Here is a 22,460-nt window from a genome sequence, read left to right on the forward strand (position 1 = left end):
AAAAAAGATTCCAGGAATAAACTCGAGTTTATTCTTTAAATTCTCTCTCCTTTGGGGGGTCTTTAAAATTGCTTTAACAAAAGGAACCTGTAATGTTTCATTTGGCCGAATTGCACCAGCCCTACAGTTGAGGGTTGAATTGATCTTGATGCAGCCCTGGAAGAAGTCAGTGTTGACATTTGAGTTTGATGGTAAATGATATATATATATATATATATATATATATATATATATACAAGCAGGGGACATAAGAGAGGCTGGCAGGTTATGGGCAGCTTCTGTCCCTCCATGAAAGAAAACGAGAAAAGTCCTCATGGCTCTGCATGGGTGTGAAATCAAAAGACTTCTTTTCCAAGTGTATCTTGGCGTGCTGATGGGCAGCACGCGGCACGCGAAGAGGAGGAGAAGGGTCTTTGGGGTCTTTGCAACGTGCCTTCCACAAAACGAAACAAACCAGCAGACCACAGCCAGGGAGAGGAAGGAGGGGGAAGGCGTCCGTGCGCTACCGCGAGGCAATGTCATCACGATGTTGGGAAGCCAACTCACAGTGAGCGGGTGAGTGCGGGCATCTCTGCCCTTGTCGTTCGGATTACCGCAGCGCCACGCGCCCAGTTACACAATGCGTAAAGGCGAGGGTTATTTCTAGGACAGATAATTGAACATTAATACTCGTTGACATTGTCGTAGGAATGATATGTCAAGCTGACAGGGCCTATGTGCTTGCATCTGCTGATCGGCTGCGGACGAAGGGGATGTTTGGCAGATTAGACCTGGGGCCTCGCCGCTACCGAGCCAGGGATGATACAGCCATTAATCATGAGCTGCCATCTTGGGCTGCCTTCCCAAAAACTGTGGGTCCCTGCTTTTGGGGGTGGAGGGCATGGTTTGGGGGTGGAGGACATCGACCCCCATGCACGTACGCACGCCTCTGCCTGCATAAAGATTTATGTACAGGTGTAAAAGGTATTAGAGAGGAGCATCCTTGATGCTGCTTACGCATGAGTGCCGCCACCGTCTGAAGCAAATGTTTTCAATCTACTAACGTGAGAATAAAAGGGAGAGGAATAGATGGGAAGTTCTTCAAAAGCACTGAGAGCATGATCAAGTTTGATGAGGTGTTTCTGATTATCTCTATCTTAGGAAGTAAATGACATAAAAATGGTAGCAGAGTTGGCTTTTTTTTTTCCTAGTATGTTTTTTGTGTTTCCTTCTGGATGTCAACAGATCCTTCAAGGCAAGGGTGCTGTAGATAAAGTAGTTATGTTGCAATCACTCTGTCCCCTTCCAGCAAAATCCTACAAAAGGTGCCTTTCAATATAATTTCAGAAAAAGTCTTCAGAGACCTAGTGCCTTTGTCACATTTCTACAGCCAGACCTTGCTGCACAAGTTCAGAGGCATGAGAAGCAGATGGAAAACAATTACAGGGGCCTCTGACACTGGAGTCAGTTCTACTTTCTTAAAATGTGGCTAAATGTCATGTTTGTAATGTCTTGCATACAGTTTGGCTCTGCATAAAATGCTACAAAATAGGGCCCTTGAGAACATCCATTATCACATTTTGGTTAACATCACAGATTTTAAAAATCCCAGTTGTAATGAAGCCATGAAATAAAGCTTTCATCTGTAAAGATCTAGTTTCTCTTTGTTATTAAAATAAACTAAGCCATTAAACAAAATATATGCATATAATAGTAAAGTTCATAATCTCCTATCATCAAAATGATAAATTCAACTTTTTTTTTTTTTAATTGGAGCAGTCATCTTAGAAAGGTTTCTGTATAGAACAAGATCAAATGTGCCTGGTTGCTCTTTCTTACTTTGTAACTTGTTAGTGGTGACATTTTTTTGGTCTTTAACTACTTTCATTTAGGTCTTTCTAAAATAAATTAGTTTTGTTCAGAAAGGAGGGGAAAACAGAGGGGGATTTTTGAGCTTGAATTGAAAAGATTGATTATATCTTGTTACTGTTCTTGTGAATTGTTAATGGCCATCACATCAGAAACGTGCTGAAAGCAACACGCCATCTCGATGCTTTTGCTTCCAAGTATGTGGAGTGTCTCTTTTATGGTAGTTTCTGTGAAGGTGTCTGCATGTGTGTGGTGCTTGATGCGCTCAGACCTTGAAAGAGACCAGGCAAGGAAGGGATGTGCAGGCTGGGGGTGGGGTGGGCGCTGGCTGCTTACAGCTGACTCTGTTTGGGTTTTTGAAAACCAAAAAACCCTGTCGTGGCCTCATCCTTTCATCATCCCATAGAAGATGCCCACCGAGGGTCTCTCACCTCACAAAGCTGAAGACACATCCTTTAGGCAGCTCAGGCTTTGGCCATGTTCACTGCAGCTAAGTGCCAGATCTAAAGTTTGGCAGGTGAAGACAGGTCTGCCATTTCAGGGCTCATCCCCAAGTGTTGGCCAACAGCAGCCCCTGGGAAAGGCCTCACACCATGAATATTTCCACTGAAATGCAAAGCTTGGTTCCACCAACCCTCTGTGAGGGAGGATACAGTTAGGTCTTTGGAGGCTTTTGAAATCCAAGTGAAATTGGTGGAGACCTGCATTGAATTTGGGGGAAAAGATTATTTTTTGTGAGGAAGCCCTTTTGGTCCAAGTAGTTTTCCAAGAGGGAAGAGTCACATCCTGGTCCAAGCCTTTTTAATGATGTTTTTATAAGGATAAGATGCATAGTGAATTTGTGGGCATGTTAATTTAGGGTTGAATCTGGAGATTTGGATTATTGTGATGTGCCTTTTCCCAAGTCTCCCAAGATCTGAATCACACTTTTTTTGGTGCATGCTCTTGTGCATAGAAATATCATCCTGGGAACATGTATCTGCTTTATTCTGAAATTGGTTAGCATTATCAGACTTATTTCTTTGCTAAGTTGGGTACATAATTAAATAGAGCATTTTTTTTTTTTTTCATTTGGAGACTTCTCTGTTCATCTCTCAGAGTTAAATTTTTAGGCCAGGCTGGTCAGAAAGTGGATTTCTGTACAGGCCTGTACCCTGAAGCCAGTCAAAGGGATTTCACACACTAAATAGGTGTAGATAAATGAATTCTCTAGCCAGAAAGCAGAATTGCTTAGTCAAGTTTACTGAGTTAAAACTTGTCTGTATTATTCATGTATGCGATTGCACTGAACTTGGGTTATTTTAGTAGAAGAGAACTCATTAGACCTAAGGAATGAAGGAAGAATTTATGAGGGACTCTCATTTTCAAGGTAAAAATAATGGAGAGTGAACTTATGGGGAGGTAAAAGCTGGGATGGATAAAATGAGAGCACCTGAAATAGCTGGTTGGGTGCTGGAAAGTGAAGCCCAGCTCTAGCCCAGGTAAATTGCATTTGAATTTCAACCTCAGATCTGTATGCACTCTTCTTTGGCAGATGTTGAATTGATAATGCCTGTGTGTTAAAGAATTCTGATTGTTTCTTTTGCCACCTTCACAGCTTATGAAAATGCAAGTAGCCATGCCTAATGAATATTAATAAAGAGTGATAGCTGGAAACACACAAGCCTGTGGCTCTTGGAGCTTGGATGGGGTTAGTTGGAGGATTGTTGTGACTGGGAATTTACACGCTTTTTAAGAATAAACTTCCTGAAAGCTTTTACATTATCCTTTAAAAGCTGATGTTTGTTCACAGTACCTGCTCATGTATGCATGGGAATTTTTCCCCCTTTCCCTTTCTAGATACATGTGAGATTAGTACCACAGAAGGCATGTCCATGTTTTTTAAAACAAGGCAATTTATTAGATGAGAAGAGAAAGAGACTCACTCCATCTCTTAAATTTACTTCAGTCCAGGGTTAATTGTATCAATAGCAATTTTTTTTTTGCTTGTTTATTTTTGCCTTTTCCCACACCCCATTCTCCCAGGCAGCTGTGGCAGTTATTAGCGGGGCAGGGAAATGACACTGATGAATTCTGCATCTCCAAACGTCCTAGGAGGCTGTAAAGCCCATTTCATGCAGTTAGTTAATCGGGCAGCTCGTTAGGCCCATTGCTGGACCTCACACATGGCAGTCTAGCAGCAGGGATAGCTGTGGAGGGGCTGGAGGATGGGAGGGCCCCAGGACTGGCTCTTCAGGGCAGGCACTGCCTGGAGCTGGTTGGAGCTCCCAGCGATGCCAAGCCGTGCTGGGGCTCAGTGGTGGCACCGCCGACATCCCTCTGGTTCTGCCAGTGCTGTTCTCTGGCTCTGCTGGAGCAATCCTCTCCAGACCTTTGTTTACTCACTTGTAAAAATACCTATTACCAACCTTTCTGCCTGTGTCATAGGTCCCATTTGATCTGCTCTTCTTCCCCCAGACTCTGTTCCCAAAACTGCTAATTATGCAAAAAACCAAGGCACCCTTTTTAATAGCTTCCTGCTCATTGAGAGCTGCAGGGGCAGACTTGAAAAGGAGGGTTAGAGTGGGTCAAAAGAGAGCTCAAAAGAGAACTCAAAAGGCAAATAGAATCAGAGAGATATTTATTTATTATTAAAAGAAACCCACAGTCTTGCCTTGATGGTAAGGGCTGCTGTGGTGCTGCATGGGTTGGAGTTCTTTTTCAGAGTGGTGGTTTAGGGCTGGGATACTCTTGGAGGGTTTCACGAAGGCTCAGGGAGGGGATTTTATGAAGAATCAGCAATTAAGATGCCTCTGCATTATCATTTCTGCCAAATACATCAAAGGACTTACTGTGCATTCACTTTACAAGTAAACTCACTGTTTCTAGAGCTTTGAAACAAGAGGGAAACCCCCAGCTTCAAAACAGAAACACATGTATGTGCTGCATTTCCCCTTTTGCAAAAGGCCTTTTCTTTCCCTTCTCTTGTCATGACAAAAAGGCTTAATTTTTTTTCTTTTTTTTTTTTTTTTGCCAATATAAGGGAAGAGGGAAGAGGGGGAGAGTCATTAAAATGCAGTTCTTTCAATTACGTCCCGTTATTTGTCATCTTTATTGCTTTTCTATAGTTTTCATTGCACCTTTAATAGCACGCCTGGTCAGAAAAGGTGAGCTGGAATGTGAACGCACTTGGCTGCGCCGCCGTCGGTGCCTGGGAGCTGTGCTCCAACCCCAGTCCCTGTAGATTTTAATGTCCCCGCAGACTGCTGGCAGCCTGCTTCCAGCTGTGGCAGGCATGATGCAGTGAATTGCTTTTCAATGTTCTTTACTCAAATAGGCAGTAATTACAAGCTTAAAGAGGTTTAGTGGTCCAGTAAACTACATAATCACCCCTGAATTAGCCTGGGCTCATCAGTTGCAGTCCAGCAACCTCAAGACTGCTGTTTGTATGCAGGCTTTATCACGTAGCAACCTGAGCAGCAGGTGTGGAACAGCAAGAATCCCCCATAAACACAACTGTCTACTGGGGACAATGATCTCTAATGAGATGAGGCTACAGCATCACTGTAATTTAAGTGGGAAAATTAACGCCAGAGAATGTGCACTACTTCCAAGAGTCTCTGCTTCTTCAGAGAACAGCGGTGTTTTCCTGGATTGTTTTTTTTTTTTCCTTTTCCCTCCTTCTTTCTTTTTTTTTCTCCCCAGATCTTTAAATGCATCTTTCTCTTCTTTTTTTTTTATTTTTTTTTTTTTCATGAAGAACACATTGTGGTTTTGCTTATAAGCTGAGTGGTCTTTATTCTTTTACAAGGATATGTTGTGAATATTTAATGGTGGACAGGGCATCTGTTCAAGGACTTTCCATGCCAACAAAGCAGCATTGCAAAATAGCAGCTTTATCTTTTCATTTCCTTCCTCGGTGGTAGTTTTCTTTTTTGTTTGTTTTGTTTCCAAATAGAAAATGTAAAATAGAATGTAACCCCCCCATCTTGGTGCTGAACCATTGGCACCTTGATGTGTTGGTGGTTGCCTTGAACTCTCTTTGTACGATGGCTTGGTCCCTTCATGAAAAAAGGAGCTCAAGCTCCTGGCAGGAGGCTTCCCAGTTTGCTTGGTGGCTGCTCCATAAGGGTGCTACCACCTTGGGAAACCTGCTTAAAGCTCCTGCTCCATCCAAAATCCTTAGGTTTATATTAGAGATCTGGCTGAATACAGCAACCCTCCATCAACCTGATCACACAGGTGTGTAGAGTAGGCAGTGGAGGCACTGGGGAGTTATTTTATCCCTCACTTACAGAGGGAGCTCCAGATGTATGGAAGACAGCCTGGGAAAAAGAGGAAAAAGCACAAATAAAAGCTTTCGGCTTAACTCTATGGGATTACAACTGCTGGCACTGGCGTTTCCCAGAGATTGTAGAGTTATTTCCGAGCTCACCTGTTTAGAAAGTCATTTGAGGTAGATAAGGACAGTGACTTACTGCTGAGAAAAGGCTTCTGGTTAGGAGATATTTACCTGGGCTAATCTGTCTTAGGCTGGCTCTAAAAACAACAGCAGTGTTTTTACGGAGTTATCAGGTAGTTGGGATTTCCTTTGGCGTGCCGGTGATATTTTTTCTTCCTTCCCAAAAGCTGCTCACCTAGGGAAGGCTGGGGTTTGCCTTCCTGCCTTTTCACAGCTGCCTGATAAAGATGTTGGCTTAACTGAAAAGCTGGGCTTCAAGGCTGTGAATTTTAGCTCTGAGGCAGTTGCAGTCAGATGATGCATTTCCTCAGTTCCTTTGGTGTCGCTTGGCTGTAGTGTTTCATAGTTTTGGCTGTATGCTGCACTTAGGAGAATTTTGCTAATCTTTTGGATGCAATTTTTCTTTTGATTTCCCTGTTCTTGGTTAGTTTTAGTCTGTGAAAGAAAAACAATAATTAATAACAATAATAAAGAAAAATGGCAGAGGATGCAAAAGCGAATCATCCACGTCACATTAGCACAAATAGCCTTGATCCTAGAGTAAAAAAATCCCTTCTTAAGTGTATTAAGCAACGTTCATGTGTATGTGCAAGCTGTGTGTGTGTGTATTTCTGTGTGCACATACATACAAGGCACCAAAGGAATGTTTAACATGGGAAAAGCTCCACTCAATTACCCGGGTATGGTGTGGGAGTGTCTGCACAGGCTCTGCTTGAACTGAAAACCAGTAGGAGCCAGAATAAACTCCAAACACTGAGGTCTATCAGAGTGTCTCCAAAAGGAAATAGCAGAAGCACCATTGCTTGGACTAGCTAAAGCTCAACTGGAAAAGGCAGTGGGTAATAATATATAGTATGGAAGGAATAATATTCTAGCAGCCAGGAGATGGATTAGATGAGTTAAAAGGTTTTTCCATTTTCTGACTTCTGTAATATCCTGTGCAAGGGATGATCTGAACTTTTTTTCCTTAATGAGTGCTCACATTATGAGTAATTTGATGGGGCCACCAGAGAAGCATTGGCAGCGCATCCCAAGCCATACCATGTCTCTCCATCAGCCTTGGAAAGGATATTTATGTTAGTGAGTGCCAAAGCTTGTTCACAGACAACTCTTGCAAGAAAATTATTTACAAAAGGGCAAATGGGAAAAAAGGAGAAGCTTTTTATTTTTCCCCAGCATAACTTCTTCATTAAAAAGGGTCGCTGTTGCCAGTATCTCTTTTCCCTCCTTGTAAACCCCACAAAGGAAATGTCTTCTCCCCTCCTCTGCCTGCAAAACCACCCCAGCCCCTGTTTAATCAGGTTAGCTGTGAACACACATTCAGATTTTGAAATGTCTGGGGTATTGGCTCTGTCTTTTACACCCTGCACTTGCCTTAGGAGAGTCAGATTCTGCCTCCTTTCCTCACCTTTTATTTTTTGGCAAGGTTGCCAAAGCAGCCTGCAAACCCTTTTGTAAGGGCAGCGATAGGCAGTATCTCAGATCCCATCTCATAGGGATGGGCTGATGCAAAAGCCCAAAGCAGCAGGTTATTGGCCTTGCCATAGGGATACAGGCGAGTCCAAGCAATGCAGCATCTAGTCACACTGCATAGTTTGATGCATTTTTGACTTTAGAAGACCAAGCTCATCTGTTGATTTTGTGTTCATAGTTTGCAGTTCAGTAACTCTGGCAGAACCAGGATTTATTTACAGTAATGTTACGAGAAAAGGCCTTACCACGGGGATAATAAACTATTACAATAAGTTGAGGAAATATTTTCTTTTGAAAGAGGAAAAGGCTGGCTTTGTCTGCAGCATGACCGTGTCATATGGACTATGTTTTCTTGCTGTGCTGAAAAAGCAACGAGGAGCTTGAAATGCCGAAGCCAGCTCACACTTCAATAGCATTATCAGGCTGACTCACTACTCTCAGCCAAGGAAAAGACTGTGCAAACTTTGCACAGGCTTTTTTTCCTCCCAGCCTCAGAGATGCATTTCTAATAAAACAACTTCCTTCTCAGTGTTTTAGTATTTCCTCCAATGTGCAAGCCAATCCCACGGGATAAACTGGATCGAGTTTGCAGCTTCCGAGTTGAATTTTTTTTCTTCTTCCCCCTCCCTACCAGGTCACCTCAACTTGGCAACTTTTTACAGCCTTGCCTGAATATAAAGCAGGTCACAGGGATGGTCTATAAACCTATTCAGGCAGCCTGCAAAATAGGCAAGGGGGCTCCACGCGTTCTCTTTATCGCTCCCTCTCAACGTGCCGGTGGCCGGTGAAGAAAGGAGGTTGCAATCTTATGACTTTATGGATAGTGATCCAACCATTTTTTGGCTACTTTTTGAGTGCAGAACCCCCGGTTATTCTTTAGGAGGCCAGAATGTGTGAGGATCCAGGACTCGACTGCTATAAATTCAAGCTCTGTTCTTAGACTACACCATGCACTGCTTTTGTGATGCAAATGGAAGGCACAAAGTGTTCCTTTGATAATGTGCAGTCAGGAGACAAAAAAAGCATTCACTGCAACAGTAAAACTAATTCATAAAGCTGAGAGACAATAGGAAAGCATTATGGATATTAAAAAAAATAGTAATTTCTCGTAGATCAACTTGATCATTAATGTAAACAGTTCAAATGTAAAACAGAAGGAGGCTGGGGAAGGGGAGAGACCCAAATGGCTGTGCTGCCACCTTAGCTAACCCTGGACAAGTTTGAGTGAAGCAAGAATTTAGAGTTCAGCATAAAGTCAATGTACAGTTTGTCACTGGAGGGTTGATCCTTGGGCTTTATTCCGGATACCGAGTTAGGCTGGGTTTCTCTTCAGAAACAAGAAAATCACAGTGTTGGGATTTTTTTTTTTCTTTTTTTATTTTGATGTCTGAAAACAGTTAATAAACACTCCTGGGGCATAAATTTTAAGGGGGTGATTTCTCTTCATCACCTCCCAGAGTTTAGCTCAAGGTCATCTCACCTTGGTGCACTCCGCTGAGCTCCGGAGGAGGCAGAGGGCTGGAGGAAGGGGATAAAAGAGCTTCCGAAATGGTTCTCCAGGCACGGCCAGCCAAGCCACGGCACTGCCACGATAAGGACAGCGCTGGATGGTTGCCACAGGCTGCTCCTAGCAGGGCATGCAGCCTTTCTCTGGGGATTGCTGCTGCCTCGCCGCTGCTGTAGTCGAGCTGGTTGGCAGCCGTGGTGTTGAGGTGGTTCGGTGCCGTGAGGAATTAGTAATCCGAGGGGTGAGAAGGGCAGGGTTATTTTCCCATTTTTCTGGCACCGTTATGATGCACTGCTGTCGCAGAGGAGGAGGGGAGGGAGTGCTGTTGATGCTGGGTTGCAGATAAGATAAAGTCTGTCGCTGTCCTGGCATCCAGCATTTCCCGCCTGGGGTGGAAAATTTGAGGAAAGGAGTACCTTTGGACAAGGTGTAGCATTAGGAGACAACCTTGGATGCTTTCCATCTGTACCTAGTGGAGACTTTACTCACCATCTGTAGTCAAAGGCTGTAGTAAAAAAAATCATCTTATTGTTTCTTTTGCTAAAAATGCTCTCAAGCTGCATTTAAAAATGGGCTTTTACTAAGGCTACTGATTGCTAAATACCATTCATAAAACACTGATGAGCAAATATGATGGAAAGTTAAATTTTTCTCTCTGTCACTTTGATTTCTTTGTTACTGCTGAAATGACTGCTCTGACTCATATTTTGCATAGTTATTTTTACCTTTTCAAATGTTCCTTAACTGTTCATATTACCCTGGGCAAATCCCCCAGGGATAATTTTCATTTGCATGCAGACTTTGATGGTGTTATTAAGCAATCACTTTCTGTACTAAGTCATTATTAAAAGTAATACCACAGAGCCTCAAAAACACATTAATGGTGCCAAACAATCCACATTTCAGTGCTAGATTTATGGAAAGGGAAAAGCACAAGGTCTCATATCATTCAGTGGATGCTGCTCTATAGCTCTGTAGCAGCAGCAGGCTTGATCAGAAAATTTCAGAGCCAAATTCAGAGCCCTTATCTGTTGTCAGCCTTATTTCTTTAAATGCCCTTTTCTGGTTTTGGTTTAGTTTTGTTTTTTTTTTAACCTGCCTGCTTCCTACTTGTTTTTCCCCTTGGATTTACCCTTTTCCTCTGGCCTTGGCAAGAAAGCCTGTCTGCAGTCTTCCAGTATACACAAGCTGGGCTGGTTCTGGGAAGGAGGGTCAGCCTTCCCCTCTGTAATCACTGTTTTATGGCTTTCACTGGAGGTGTTAATGCAGATCAAATGGAAAACAGTCCAGCAGGAGCATTACAGCTTCTCATGCTGCCCTGCATACGGTCCCAATCGTTAATTCTGATTACAAGACCTGAAGGTAATTCTGTTTGCTCTCCTAATGCATTGCAGCTCTCCTGGTGGTCCGGTGTCTCTTTTCTCCAATTCCCATCTTGATCAATTGTTTGCAAATAATTAAGCTTTTAAGAGATAATGGTAGGAGCTAATGTACACAACAAAGTAAAGGTCTCAAGTCACTGTTTATTGAACAGTTTGCCTTGATATCCCAAAGTGATCCAGAGTGATAGGTGGACTTGTCAGCTGGAGTCACTGCAGTGTTTTTAGTCATTCTTCCCTATATATTTATATATTTAGTAAAATTATGGAGTATCTCAAGTTGGAAGGGACCCATAAGGACCAGATCCAACTCTCTCCTCTTCACACGACTACTTCAAACTTAACCATTTGACTAAGATATGCTTTATACATATTCATTCATATATAATATAATCTATACACACACAATATATATATATATCCATATCTATATGCATTTGTCTATATTCCTTCAAACAGCCATTAGAAAGTTTCCAGAAGACACTGGTCATTCTTGTGTAGGTGGAGTAAAGACCAACAGCAACAGTTTTGATTGAATTACCTATTTCTTCATAAAATGGCAGTTCTCAGGGTTTCCCTCTTTCTCTCTGTTGCAATGTGATGTCTGCCTTTGCCTGTGGCACAGGCCTTCCAAGCCCTGTGGGTGGGAATGCAACAAGGCTTTGAATGTTTTTATAGCAACCTAGCCTGTGGCACGCTGATTCTTTGTCAAGTCATTTCTATTATTTTTTTATTGTTAGTCTACAAAGGAACAACTCGTATGATCCACAGAAAGCTTATATAATAATGTTGCTTAGTGTTTAAGATTACTTTAAACCACACCAAATCATAGTTAAAAAGCCTGCTGCATTGTGACCCTTTAGCTAAGAGGGATTAGCCATGTGAAATCCCAGGCTGTCATGTGATTATGGCAATTACAGATTTATCATTAAATTAAAAGTTTATGCTGTACTAGGATACGAAAAAAAAAAATCAGATGACCTTAGACATACCACAATTTGAGGAATTTGTAGTTTGGGACTTTTAAAGCAATTATTTTTACAGTGACAATATTATTTTGATGGCTAATTTTATCCAGTCTTGTCTATTAAAAAAAAAAATGTCCAGAACAATTGAAAATTGCTTAATGGAGACAGACTTCTCAATTCCAATAGCTAGAGGCTGTCTAGTAATTATTGCTTGCTGCATGAAATTAGACACAGTTTGTTCAATTACTTAAAATTAGATCACATGTAAGGTGGCAGAGCAAAATAAGAAAAAAAAAAAAAAAGAATAATTCTGTCCTCGTTTGATAGCAAAGTAATGAAATGAGAAGTAAGCTGTAAAGATGAAAATGTTACAAATCATCTCTGTAGGGTTTGGGGTTTTTTCATTGAAGGGAAGAAAAATGTTGTGCTCAGAGAGATGGACATAAGTATGACTGTTGTGGATGAATGTGCGTAGAAGGCAGACGGTAAAATACACGCTGTATTTTTGCATGTGTGAAATGCAATTTGCCCATAAAAAGAAGACAAATCCCCTTCCCTCTGTTTTTCACTTTACAATTCTGGAGCTGTTTCATGTACACACAGAAAATACAAGGGATGGTTTACAGGTGTGCAGGTCATCTGTGAGCTTCCTGTCAAGAGAACAGTACTTTTAAAATAGTTGAAAATTCCTCGGAATTTTTGGATGAAAAAAGATAAAAAGTCTCTTATGGAGCTGGTGGCCATGATGGTGGGCTTTGAAATGGATGTATTGAGTTAAGAGAAGTTGCTGGAGTTCCAACAAAAATCCCTCTTTGATAATGTGAGGTGATACTTGCATGTAACGAGTATGAGCCATAAGAAGTCACACTATGCTGTTCTCAAAAATATGTAAAATCTGCCAAATAGCTATAATACCAATAAGATTGTGAGATTTTATGAGGTTTAAAGTTCTTAAGCTTTGCAAGGTTTCAGTTTATGTCTCATATGATATTACGCTGAAGAATATATCCAGAGAATAAGGGAATTTTGGGGAGGAAAAAAAATGGATGAATGTTGTGACAATGGATGAATACTTTGTGACAATCAACTGCTAAATAGAGTTGGGATAGGACTAACCAATTATATCAAATGGTCTTTATTGAAATGCTGTTAAGCACCTTGCAGCAGTCCAAGTCTGAATTAGATATGTACTGAGACTTGGGCATCCACATTAGGAGCTGAACCAGTTCCTCAAAACAGGACTTTTCCTTGAAACTGTTACATTTGCAGTATTTGGCCATTTCTTCTTGTGGCAGTGACATTTTATGCATAGATGGGAAGGACAGAAATGATATTTCTACATTTCAGACTTGGTTGTGGGTTTTGCTGTTGATTTATTAAGCAATCTGTATTCACGCAGAAGCAAATTTTCTGAGAAAGCAAATCAAGTTCTCACAAGAAACTTATGATTGAATTATAACATTATCTTCAATTAAAGGAATATTTATTTTCTGTCTCTTAGGATTAGCTCAGCACAGCTATGCTAATGTCAGGCAAAAATGTGCTGATTGTTGACCTTGCATTGGCCTGTGTTCAAAACACAGGCATTTGTTTATGTTCAGGATGCTGATCTTATTTGCAAATTATTTTGGGGCACTGGCAAGTTTTGCCTTCACTATCTCAGAAGACATCAGTGTGTTTTAGTTTTACAGAGAAGTTCTTTATCACATTCTTTGTTGTTCTGTTAAAAACAGAGAAAAGAGAAAAAAAATTGATTATTTGACTCTAATCGGTCATTTGAGACAAGTACAAAAAATTTTCAGCTAATGCAACAAATATCCTTCTCAAGTATCAAGGTACTGTCAGTATCCTAAGCAGCTATTTCTCCACTTCACTAATCTTTATAATTGGCTTGTCTTTTACTGCCATTAATTAAGTGATGTAGTAGCCCATTAATAATTATAAAAGAGTGACACACCTCAGCATTTTCACCTTTCAATAATAGATGTCACGCTTCTGTTTTGGTTTGGATTTTTTTTTTTTTAATTTAAAATAAAAAGTAGGCAAAAACAAAAGCACATTGTTTTAAATGTTTGTATTTATTTTGGTGTCTTATAGCACCCTTACCCTTCAGAAGAGCAGAAAAAGCAGTTGGCACAAGACACAGGGCTCACTATACTTCAAGTGAACAATTGGTAAGTAATTTTCCTTAGTGTTTCTATTTGGCCACTGGCACCCTCTGGCTATTCCTTTGGACACACACCTTGCCCTTGTTGTTCCCCTCCCCAAAAGTTTATTGATGCAAAAGGGATATAATCAGATGAGTTTCAGGTTTTAGGTGTAGAAGGTATGAGGTTTGCTACTGTATTTTATTTTCCCATCATTTGGACAGATCTCAGTGTATTCACATCTGATACCAGTCCTCTTTCTGGCTGAGGATATCTGTTCTTCAATAAGAAGGCACATCCATTTGCAGGACATTGGTCTTGGAAGAGGTTCTGATGTTGGGGGCAAAACAGGGACAATTGGTCCCATTTCTGCTGAGCATGTTGTTATTTGGGGCTGCTCTCCTGATTTTTATAGTGCAGTTAGAGAGGTTCTGCTTTTTGACTGACACCCTTGAATCTCTTTATCAGTTTGTTTTCAAAATCCAGTTTATGAATAAACTTTGAGGACAACCTGGTTCTTTGCTGCTGAAGTACTGAATTGCTGGAACAATTTTATTTATTTGCTCCAGCTAAGGGTTGGTGGAGCCCTTGCTCTGTTAGAGTAGTGATTCATTTGAAGGAAGTCAGGATCTGTGCTGTTTCTGCAGTGGATTTTGGGTTGCTGACTGCTCAGGGTATGGTGAAGGCAACCAGTGAAAATTACTCATTATTTAAGTATCATACAGCAGCAAACCTCTTTTAAAAAAAAGTTTGATTTATTACCCTTTGATACTGCATCAAAATGTGGGTTCCTCCCACTATCCCAGAACAAGTGTCATACTTGAAGTGTACTGCAATCTAATACCTTGTAAAACTAAGTGTATCTAATTAATTGTCCTAATAATTTTAGATTAGTGTTTATGATGGGAAACCTTATCCTCTTTGAAGTAATACCCAGAAAATGGTCAAGGCAAACAGCAAGCCTGCTGGGGAAAAGGGAGGGAGGAATGCCAGTTTGCAGACAAAAGTTGGTTGTTTTTTTTTTCTCCTGTTCAATAAGTGTCAGAGATTAATATTACTGGAGCTCTGATTACATGGCCTAATCCATTTTAGTGAATAAATTTGGTCTTGATGTCCATTGCACCTACATTAACAAACCCTCCTCTCTTAGAGAGCGTAGGAGCCTATGGGAGAGATTTCAGATATATTAAACCCCATTACAGAAAATGTAATTTCTGTCAATATAATCCCATGTATTCTTCAATTTAGTACTTTAGAGATAACAAGCTACTTACAATATATTTGCCTTTGGAGGATTAATTTACAAAGTGCACTATCTGGGAGACGCAGGCGGGCTCACATAAGCATAGCTTGTAAGGGTTATCAATTTCTGTGACCCCATAGCAGCCCTGGGAGATCAATTTTTTGAAGCCCTTTAAGATGCTGAATAAAGGAAAATACCAAATACTTAGTGTATGTGAAGTATGCTTCCAACATACTTAATTTAAAATGGAAGAATCAAAGGCATAAACCATAAAATTTACGTGTTACAAGGTAGTGTAACCCACAGTATTTTGGCTCAGCAAGAAAAAAAATTACTCCAACTTTACATTCTCCAGCCTTCATCCAGGTGTTACCCTAATTTGTATGGCTGTCCTTCAGTTTAGCAATGGGTGCTTTTGCCCACTGAGAAGCTGTGGGTACTCATCAGGGTTTTGTTTAACAATGGGGTGTTGCTTCTGCGGGGTCTGGGAGTGGGGATTCAACACGGACAAATGTGTCACTTTGGGATGGTCCCTCAGAAGAAATTTTTCAAGCTGATGAACATAGGATGGATTCAGCTAAAGGTGGTGGAATTTCTCCAGAGTTACCTTCAGTAGGTTTTCTTTCAGTTTTTTTTTCCAGGGTGTTTTTCAGTACCCGTCTCTCCTCGAATAGGAGGAGTTTTTACTTTGGCTTTGTGTCTGGTGTGTTCTTATAAGTTCCTTATCTGCAAAGAAAAAAATAATAAAGAGGTCAAAATACATTATAACTGAAGTCTTGTGGATGTAGGGCAGACTTCCTCTACGTGAGCCAGTCCAGTATAAATTATTGTACAAATAATTTGTGGTGTTACAATTGTATAAATTATTGAGACAATTCCCCTTTTCTCCCCTGAGGCACAACAATTTAACACTATGGAGGCAGTGGGGCTTTCTTAAATCACAGTGGTGGGCAGAGATGCCAACGTATGGCAATGCAGCCCTTGCTTTTTGTAATGGATGCTAAGGAACAAGGAGAATGTGAAGCTGTTGCTGAGTGTGCAGGTTGCACAGGGAATACCCAGCCATGAGGTGACCAGTGAGCTACTCATCCCCTCCCAAATCCTGGGGGCTATGGAGCAACCTCCTCAAACATTTTGCTGGATCCCTTTTCTTCTAAAGCAATGTGCACAAGAAACTCTTCCTACCTAAATGTTTTGCTGCAGGGAAGAGCTAACATATAATTTCTGGTTAGTTTTACCTTTCTTCAGCAGGCTCATAAGTCATTCAGCCAGAACTCACAAAAAAAATTTGCCTTCCTCCTTAGATTCTTCCAAACTTGTTAACACACATGTACATTTTTGTATTAATGATGAGTCATTGTAAATCACTGTTGCAGAGATTAAATAAAATGCTGAAGGGCAGGCTGGGTGCAGATCAGTCATAAATTATTGGCAGCAACACAGCATGTGGGAATACATGAAATGTGCATGAAAAACATAAACTCGTGTCTGGTAGCATGGTCATTAGCCCAGACTGGGAAAGCTGGATTTTCTGGCTGAAATTAGAAGTTTGCCACAGACCAGTCAGTGAAGAAAGCGTTTGTTTTCTGTAGACTGAAAGCATTTAAACCTTTTTTTTTTTTGTCATATTTTGAATACCTTTTCAGGATGTGCTGGTTGCATACTTCAGTTTTCTGCCGTAACGAAAAAAAATGTTGATTTTCACATATGGACTGCCCTGGTGCTGGGGCTCCCTAGGCTGATACACATAACCCCTGTTGATGATGGAGGAGTCACAGGAATGGGGTGATGGTGTGAGATGTGCCAGAAAATATATCTGTGAAAGGGCACATGTCTTTAAAAATACCACAGTCCTTTTACCATGACCCTTTTCATTGGGTTGTTTTAATTTTTTTTTTAAATGTAATGAAATAATCCACACAGAGGACTTTTCCCTTCCCCCCCATCCATGGCAACTTCACTTGTCAATCACCAGCGTTGCCTTCTAGGACCATATTTTTGCCTCAGTCAGATGTTTCTGTTGTGGGAAGAGGGAGCCCTTACCCTGCTGCAAAATAAAAATAAATCTGTGGAAGGTAGGAAGATAGCAGAGTTCAAATGTCATTAGTCTAAATGAACCATTCAGGCCTCTGTGATATCAGTTGTTTAACCCCACAGCAGTTTAGGGTTCCAAGCACAGTAATATGAGCAAGAAGGGGCACTTGTATGATGCCTACATGGACATGGTGGAGACCTGAACAGGTACAGGTTAATAAGGTGCTTTTCCCAGGTGATAAAAACAATGAATTGAAATATCCAGGTGTGATCCAATCACTTCTTACCTCAGCTGAGAGCCAGTCAGGCTATATTGAACAATCTATACAGTTTTCTTGTTTACTACATCCCAGCTGAATCCCTTCCCATTAAGAGCTAATGGTAAATAATTACTGGTGATAGTCTATGAAGAAGAGAGAGCAATTCTAATCAAGGGCTGCATTAGGTGTCAGATGCTTGTTTATGTTTTAGAAAAGTCTTGGTGCACACAGATAAGATGTTTGTATATTTGTAGAATAATGTGCCTATATAATCTCCCTATATGTGCATGTTTTTATGTGATTGTCTCTCTAAATAGTATTGCATCCAACTGCATTAAAATGATCCAAAAAAAAAAAAGAGAATTCAAATCCTTAAAGCTCCAGCCTTTATTAGGTATTTCCATTCTGCTTTTTCCAAGTACCCTTGTGCTATCTAGGGCACAGCCCAGACAATGCTGGAGCAGCTAGTCAATATTTTATCTTGCCCTCATTCTTCTGTGCTTCGTTTGTTGAGCTGTATTCAAACCGTGCTTGAAGATGGAATTAATAATTACTGCTGGGCTTTCCTGTGGCACTCACTTACTGCTGTAATACCTGAGTCCTTCCCTGACCTCCACGTGCCTATATATGCATACAAGGTTGTGGGTCTGCATGGTATTTTTACAGTTACCCTGCAAAGAGAAAGAAAAATGTTGTCCTGGCTCACAGGGGAAGAAGTGAGGCTCATAGAGGTCCAGGTCCAGCACAGTCACAAGTTTTGGGTTGGTCTGGGACAGTGAGGTGACTCAGAATTACAGCAATTCGTTCTCATTTAGGGTCCAACGATCATTGAAACTTCATGTTTCATGGAAACTCCAAGTTTTGAGTGCTTTGGTGTCTTACATTGCCAATGTCCACTGTTAGGTATGGAGAAGTGAGAAATCAGTAACTTATGGTGGAAGTTCTGTATTCAATGATTTACTCAGTAGCTCTCAATCAGTCCAAGGAAGCAGCAGAGCTGAACCCTCTTCTCCAGTGCAGCATTTGGCTGTATGAACCAGGACTGGCTTGCTTTTCTTCCTGCCTGAGTCATTCAACTTTGTCAAAGTTTATTACCTGTAGAGATAGATTTTTTAATTTTATAATGCCCTGGCCTGTTCTAATAACAGACATAATTGTCATTGGGATGCTTGAGGCATTGAGCCCTATCAAAAATGGTAGCATGAGCTGGTAACTGAACTGTAATGAAGTACATTAAAGCCTAGGGTGCAAGCAACTCTAATAATGTGGTGTCCTAACTCTTGAGTTCTTGATTTTGTATTCTTGGCTTCTTTAAATGTCATTTTTGTATATAATTTCCTAGGCTTGCAAAAAACCTCAGAACAAACCCCAACCGAACATTTCAGAAAAAAATGTCAAATAATGTGATCAAAAATTTTCCCTAATCTTATTCTCAGAGTAAGATGAAGTGGATTTTACTGAAACCTTGTAAGAAAGACATTTCAAAAAGGCTCCAAGACCAGCCCAAAGATGAGTGTGGAAAATCAGAGGTGGACTTGGGATAGGAAGAGCTGACCACCTTGCTGTATGTAGCGCAGCCAGCTCAGAGCATAGACACACAGACATAATTTATTACTCTTTTAGTCCCCTCACAACTCTCCTCCAGCAGGAAATTTCCTTCTGCCTCCATTTCTTTGCTCCTGGCTAAGACTAGTGGTAGTCTTTGCTGCAGCAGTTTCAGGGAGGAAGCGCTTTGCCATGGCATGGGCGGGCAGGGTGGCGTGGTGGGGACAGGAGGATTCTGCACTTCTCACGGGGGAGAGCTCCCCAGAACCCAGCCATGAATGGGGAGCACCTCTGGGAAGGGTGTCCTTTCCATCTGCTCGTCCTGGCCTGCAGATGGTGGGGTTAAGGATGGAGCAGATGGGGGAATGCAGATTGAGAGATGCAGATGGAGAGGTGCAGATGGGACCAGATGCAGATGGGGCAGATGCAGAAAGCCCCTGCCTGCCCCTCCACAAAGGGGCAGGGGAAAGAGGAATGGCTGCACAACCTTTTGGGAAACAGTCCCAGGCCCCTCTTTTCCCTCTGTGGTTTTTATATCATAGCATGCCACTGGTTTGGTGCATCTGTAGCACACCCAAACACCCCCAAATCCAACTGATACCGTTGTCTGGTGTTTCCCATGTGTTCAGCCCCATTCCAGATCCCTGGAGGGGACAGAACAGCTCCTTCCTGGGGCTGGGCATTTAGTGTAGACATCATCTTTGCTCAATTCCTTCACTGAGGGTGATATTCACCCTGAGCAAAAGGCCAGCACATGACCAGTGCACCACTTTAGTCCCACTTAAGCACTATTTTTAGGGTGTAAGTGGGGGAGGAGGCCAGCAGGGAGGGAGCATAGCAAAAGCAGGTGCTGGTCCTATATGCAGGGTTAGATTTTCACCCCTGTTGCCCACCAAATTGTAGACTACAATAAACAGGGAAGACACTTGGTTTGCCGAGCACACCGAGCACAACACACTAAGGGATTTTTAGTCCTTGGAGAATAAAATATCTGCTTATTTTCAGATGTATCTATTACTGCTTTTGTTGCAGTAAACAGATTAAATGAGAAAAGGTCAAGATGCAATTTCAATCTGTGTAAGAACATAACAAATACTTTTCTCAGTAATCAGATATAGTAAATACAAGTACTTATTTACTTGTAAATGTTAAAACATTCACAAATTATCCTCTCAACTTCAGCAACACGAACTTAACCATCAGATTTTGGAGAAAATTTACTTTTTTCCTCTATGTTATTCTAGAATATGTATACAGTTGTTATTTAAACACTGTTTTGTTAATGGGAATGCGTGCAAAAGTAGGAAAAAATAGGAATAAGAAAGAATATATGGTTTTGGTTTGACAAATAAATATTGTTTTATATTCCAGAGAATAAGAGAATAAGTGTTTACAGTATGAAAAGCATCCCCCTCCAAGAAAACCCCCTCAAAACACCAAGAAAATTATTTTAAAAAGTATCTTGCTGGGTGAATTGTTACATCATTCGAATGTTCAGAATGTGTGAGGTAAATTAGCTGCTCTAAACGTACCATGTGCCGGATTTTTCAAGCAGATTTTTGCATTTATGTTTTCACTAAGTCTTAGCTAATTGTTATGCCTTTCACCTTGAATGCCAATTGTAATAATACTATTACATCTGTAGTCTATTTCTCTGTTCTTAAATTACAGCAATCAGGAATACTCACTAGGTAAAATCCTGTATAGTTACTCATAAGAAAATATTGAAATCAGATGAAAAAATAATGTTTAGCTTGCATATTGCCTTAGACAGCCCTGGAGAGCTGCCAGGCAGTCAAGGTATTATTAGAAAAGCTGAGCAAATAGCTTACAGGGGGAAGAGCTGTGAATGTAAAGCCATCAGGTACTGTCAGATCACCAGATTTTAGGCTGGAATTTCCTTTTTTAGTTCAGTAAAGCCATTTTAAAGTACAGCACAGTGGTTCAGACATGTGGGGTTTGGGTTTGGTGAGTTGATTTAAGTAGTAGTGGTACAGTTTTGCCATGGGTGTTTTCCAAAGGGGTCAGGTGCTCAGAGGAGGTGAGTAAAGACTTTTCTTGTGGAAATGCTCCCCTTGGTTTCCAGGACTTCAGGTGGAGGAGAAGATGGAGACTTTAACAGACCCTGGGTTTCTTGTTCAGTCCAGACTTGTCAGTCTCCACACCCCCCAAACTGCCCCAAAACAAGGGTCATCCCTTTCAGGAGCACCAAGGAAACATGTTTCTAACCATTGCTCTGACAGCCCCTGGGTTCAGACTGGGAAAAACAAGCAAAGGAAACACCATTTATCTCAAAAGCAAACGTGAAATCATTTGGCCCAAGCTAACAAACTAATTAGTGACACCCTGGGCACTGAGCAAAATAAACCTCAAAACCTGGTATTATTTTAGTCACATAGATGCTTTTTTGAGAGGAAGTAACATTGATTGCCACTGCAGAGCATCAGACAGTGCAGAGTTTACCTGCCAATAGTCCTGACCAGCAAAAGGTTAATATGCAGTCAAGATAAAAACTTTTCCCTCTTCTGGGGTGGTCTTGTACTCAACAAACGTTTTTTTAGTTGGTGCATTAATGTTCTGTAACAAATGTGATGTCAGGTGCCAGGGAAATAAGATGAAATAGCACTGTGCAAACATTTTCCACTTGCTCTTTTCTCCTCTCCTGCACTAGCTTTGCTCTGCAGGATCAGGGTAGGGGTCAGAATGCTTTGCTTGCTTCTTCTTATTTAAAACATACTGAGATTCAGGTGTGCACCATCTCAAAACAAGAGTTTGGCTTTAAAAAAAATACCCATTCAGGACAGTATTGTGTTGTGGAAATGCTGCATTGGAAGCAAGGGGAGTGCTTTGCAATGTCTTTGTAAATACAGTTCTCAGGTCTTGGTTTCTTTTTAGTGCAAGGGATATCCTGATATGTACTAAAAAAATTACATGCCCTCAATATATGAAAAAAAGAAAAAAATAGAAAGACAGAAGGGGAGAGTAATGGCTTGTCATTGCTTTGCAAGTCAGGCTTTGGTCTATTTTTGTCATAGCTATCTGAAGAGTGTTTACATATAGTTTGCCTTTCTGGTATTCTGTGCTTGCACAGACCTGATCTCCACCTATTTTGTGTCAACAGTTGCTGAGATTGGTGTAGAGTGATTAACCATCACGAACTGAAACACCAGCACGTGGAGAGAGGTGCCCTCAGAGACCCTCTCACACTTAAATCAGAGCTTGCTCCAGGCTGCACCTGCATGAAACAAACTGCCTGGTTGAAAGCTCAGCCTGAAATAGTAAAAATGGGGCAAATGTTGCCTTTTTCTTGGTTAAATCAATTTTCTCTTCTCAAAAATGAGACACAGCCAGAGGGGCAGGGTGAGGATGTGCTTTTGAGGGCATGTGTTTTGCCCTGCCTACCCTGGAAGGATTTTGGTGTAAGTGATGCATGGCTGGCCACAACAGCCTTAGTACCAACCAGGATTCTGCCTCTTCTTTGACTTTTCAAAAATCAATGAAATGGCAGCAGATGCTGAAAAAATATTGTTTCCACAGTTGTTCAGTGAAATCTAGGTCATGTAACAGTTTCATGGGTTATTTTTTTTTTCCCTTGCCCAGTCACTGTAGTCCTTG

The 22,460-nt window shown here is 41.1% G+C and overlaps 1 protein-coding gene across 4 annotated transcripts in view; it reads left to right on the plus strand.

Moving 5' to 3' along the window:
• Positions 1–22,460, plus strand: part of MEIS1 (Meis homeobox 1) — a 108,014-nt gene that overhangs the window by 71,190 nt on the left and 14,364 nt on the right. For all 4 annotated transcript variants that reach the window (XM_053938450.1, XM_053938448.1, XM_053938449.1 and 1 more), the window contains one exon: positions 13,714–13,790. In XM_053938450.1, the coding sequence (XP_053794425.1) occupies positions 13,714–13,790 (77 nt within the window). The remainder of the gene's footprint in view (positions 1–13,713; positions 13,791–22,460) is intronic.

Source organism: Vidua chalybeata, chromosome 3, assembly GCF_026979565.1.
Source record: "Vidua chalybeata isolate OUT-0048 chromosome 3, bVidCha1 merged haplotype, whole genome shotgun sequence".
Lineage (NCBI taxonomy): Eukaryota > Metazoa > Chordata > Aves > Passeriformes > Viduidae > Vidua > Vidua chalybeata.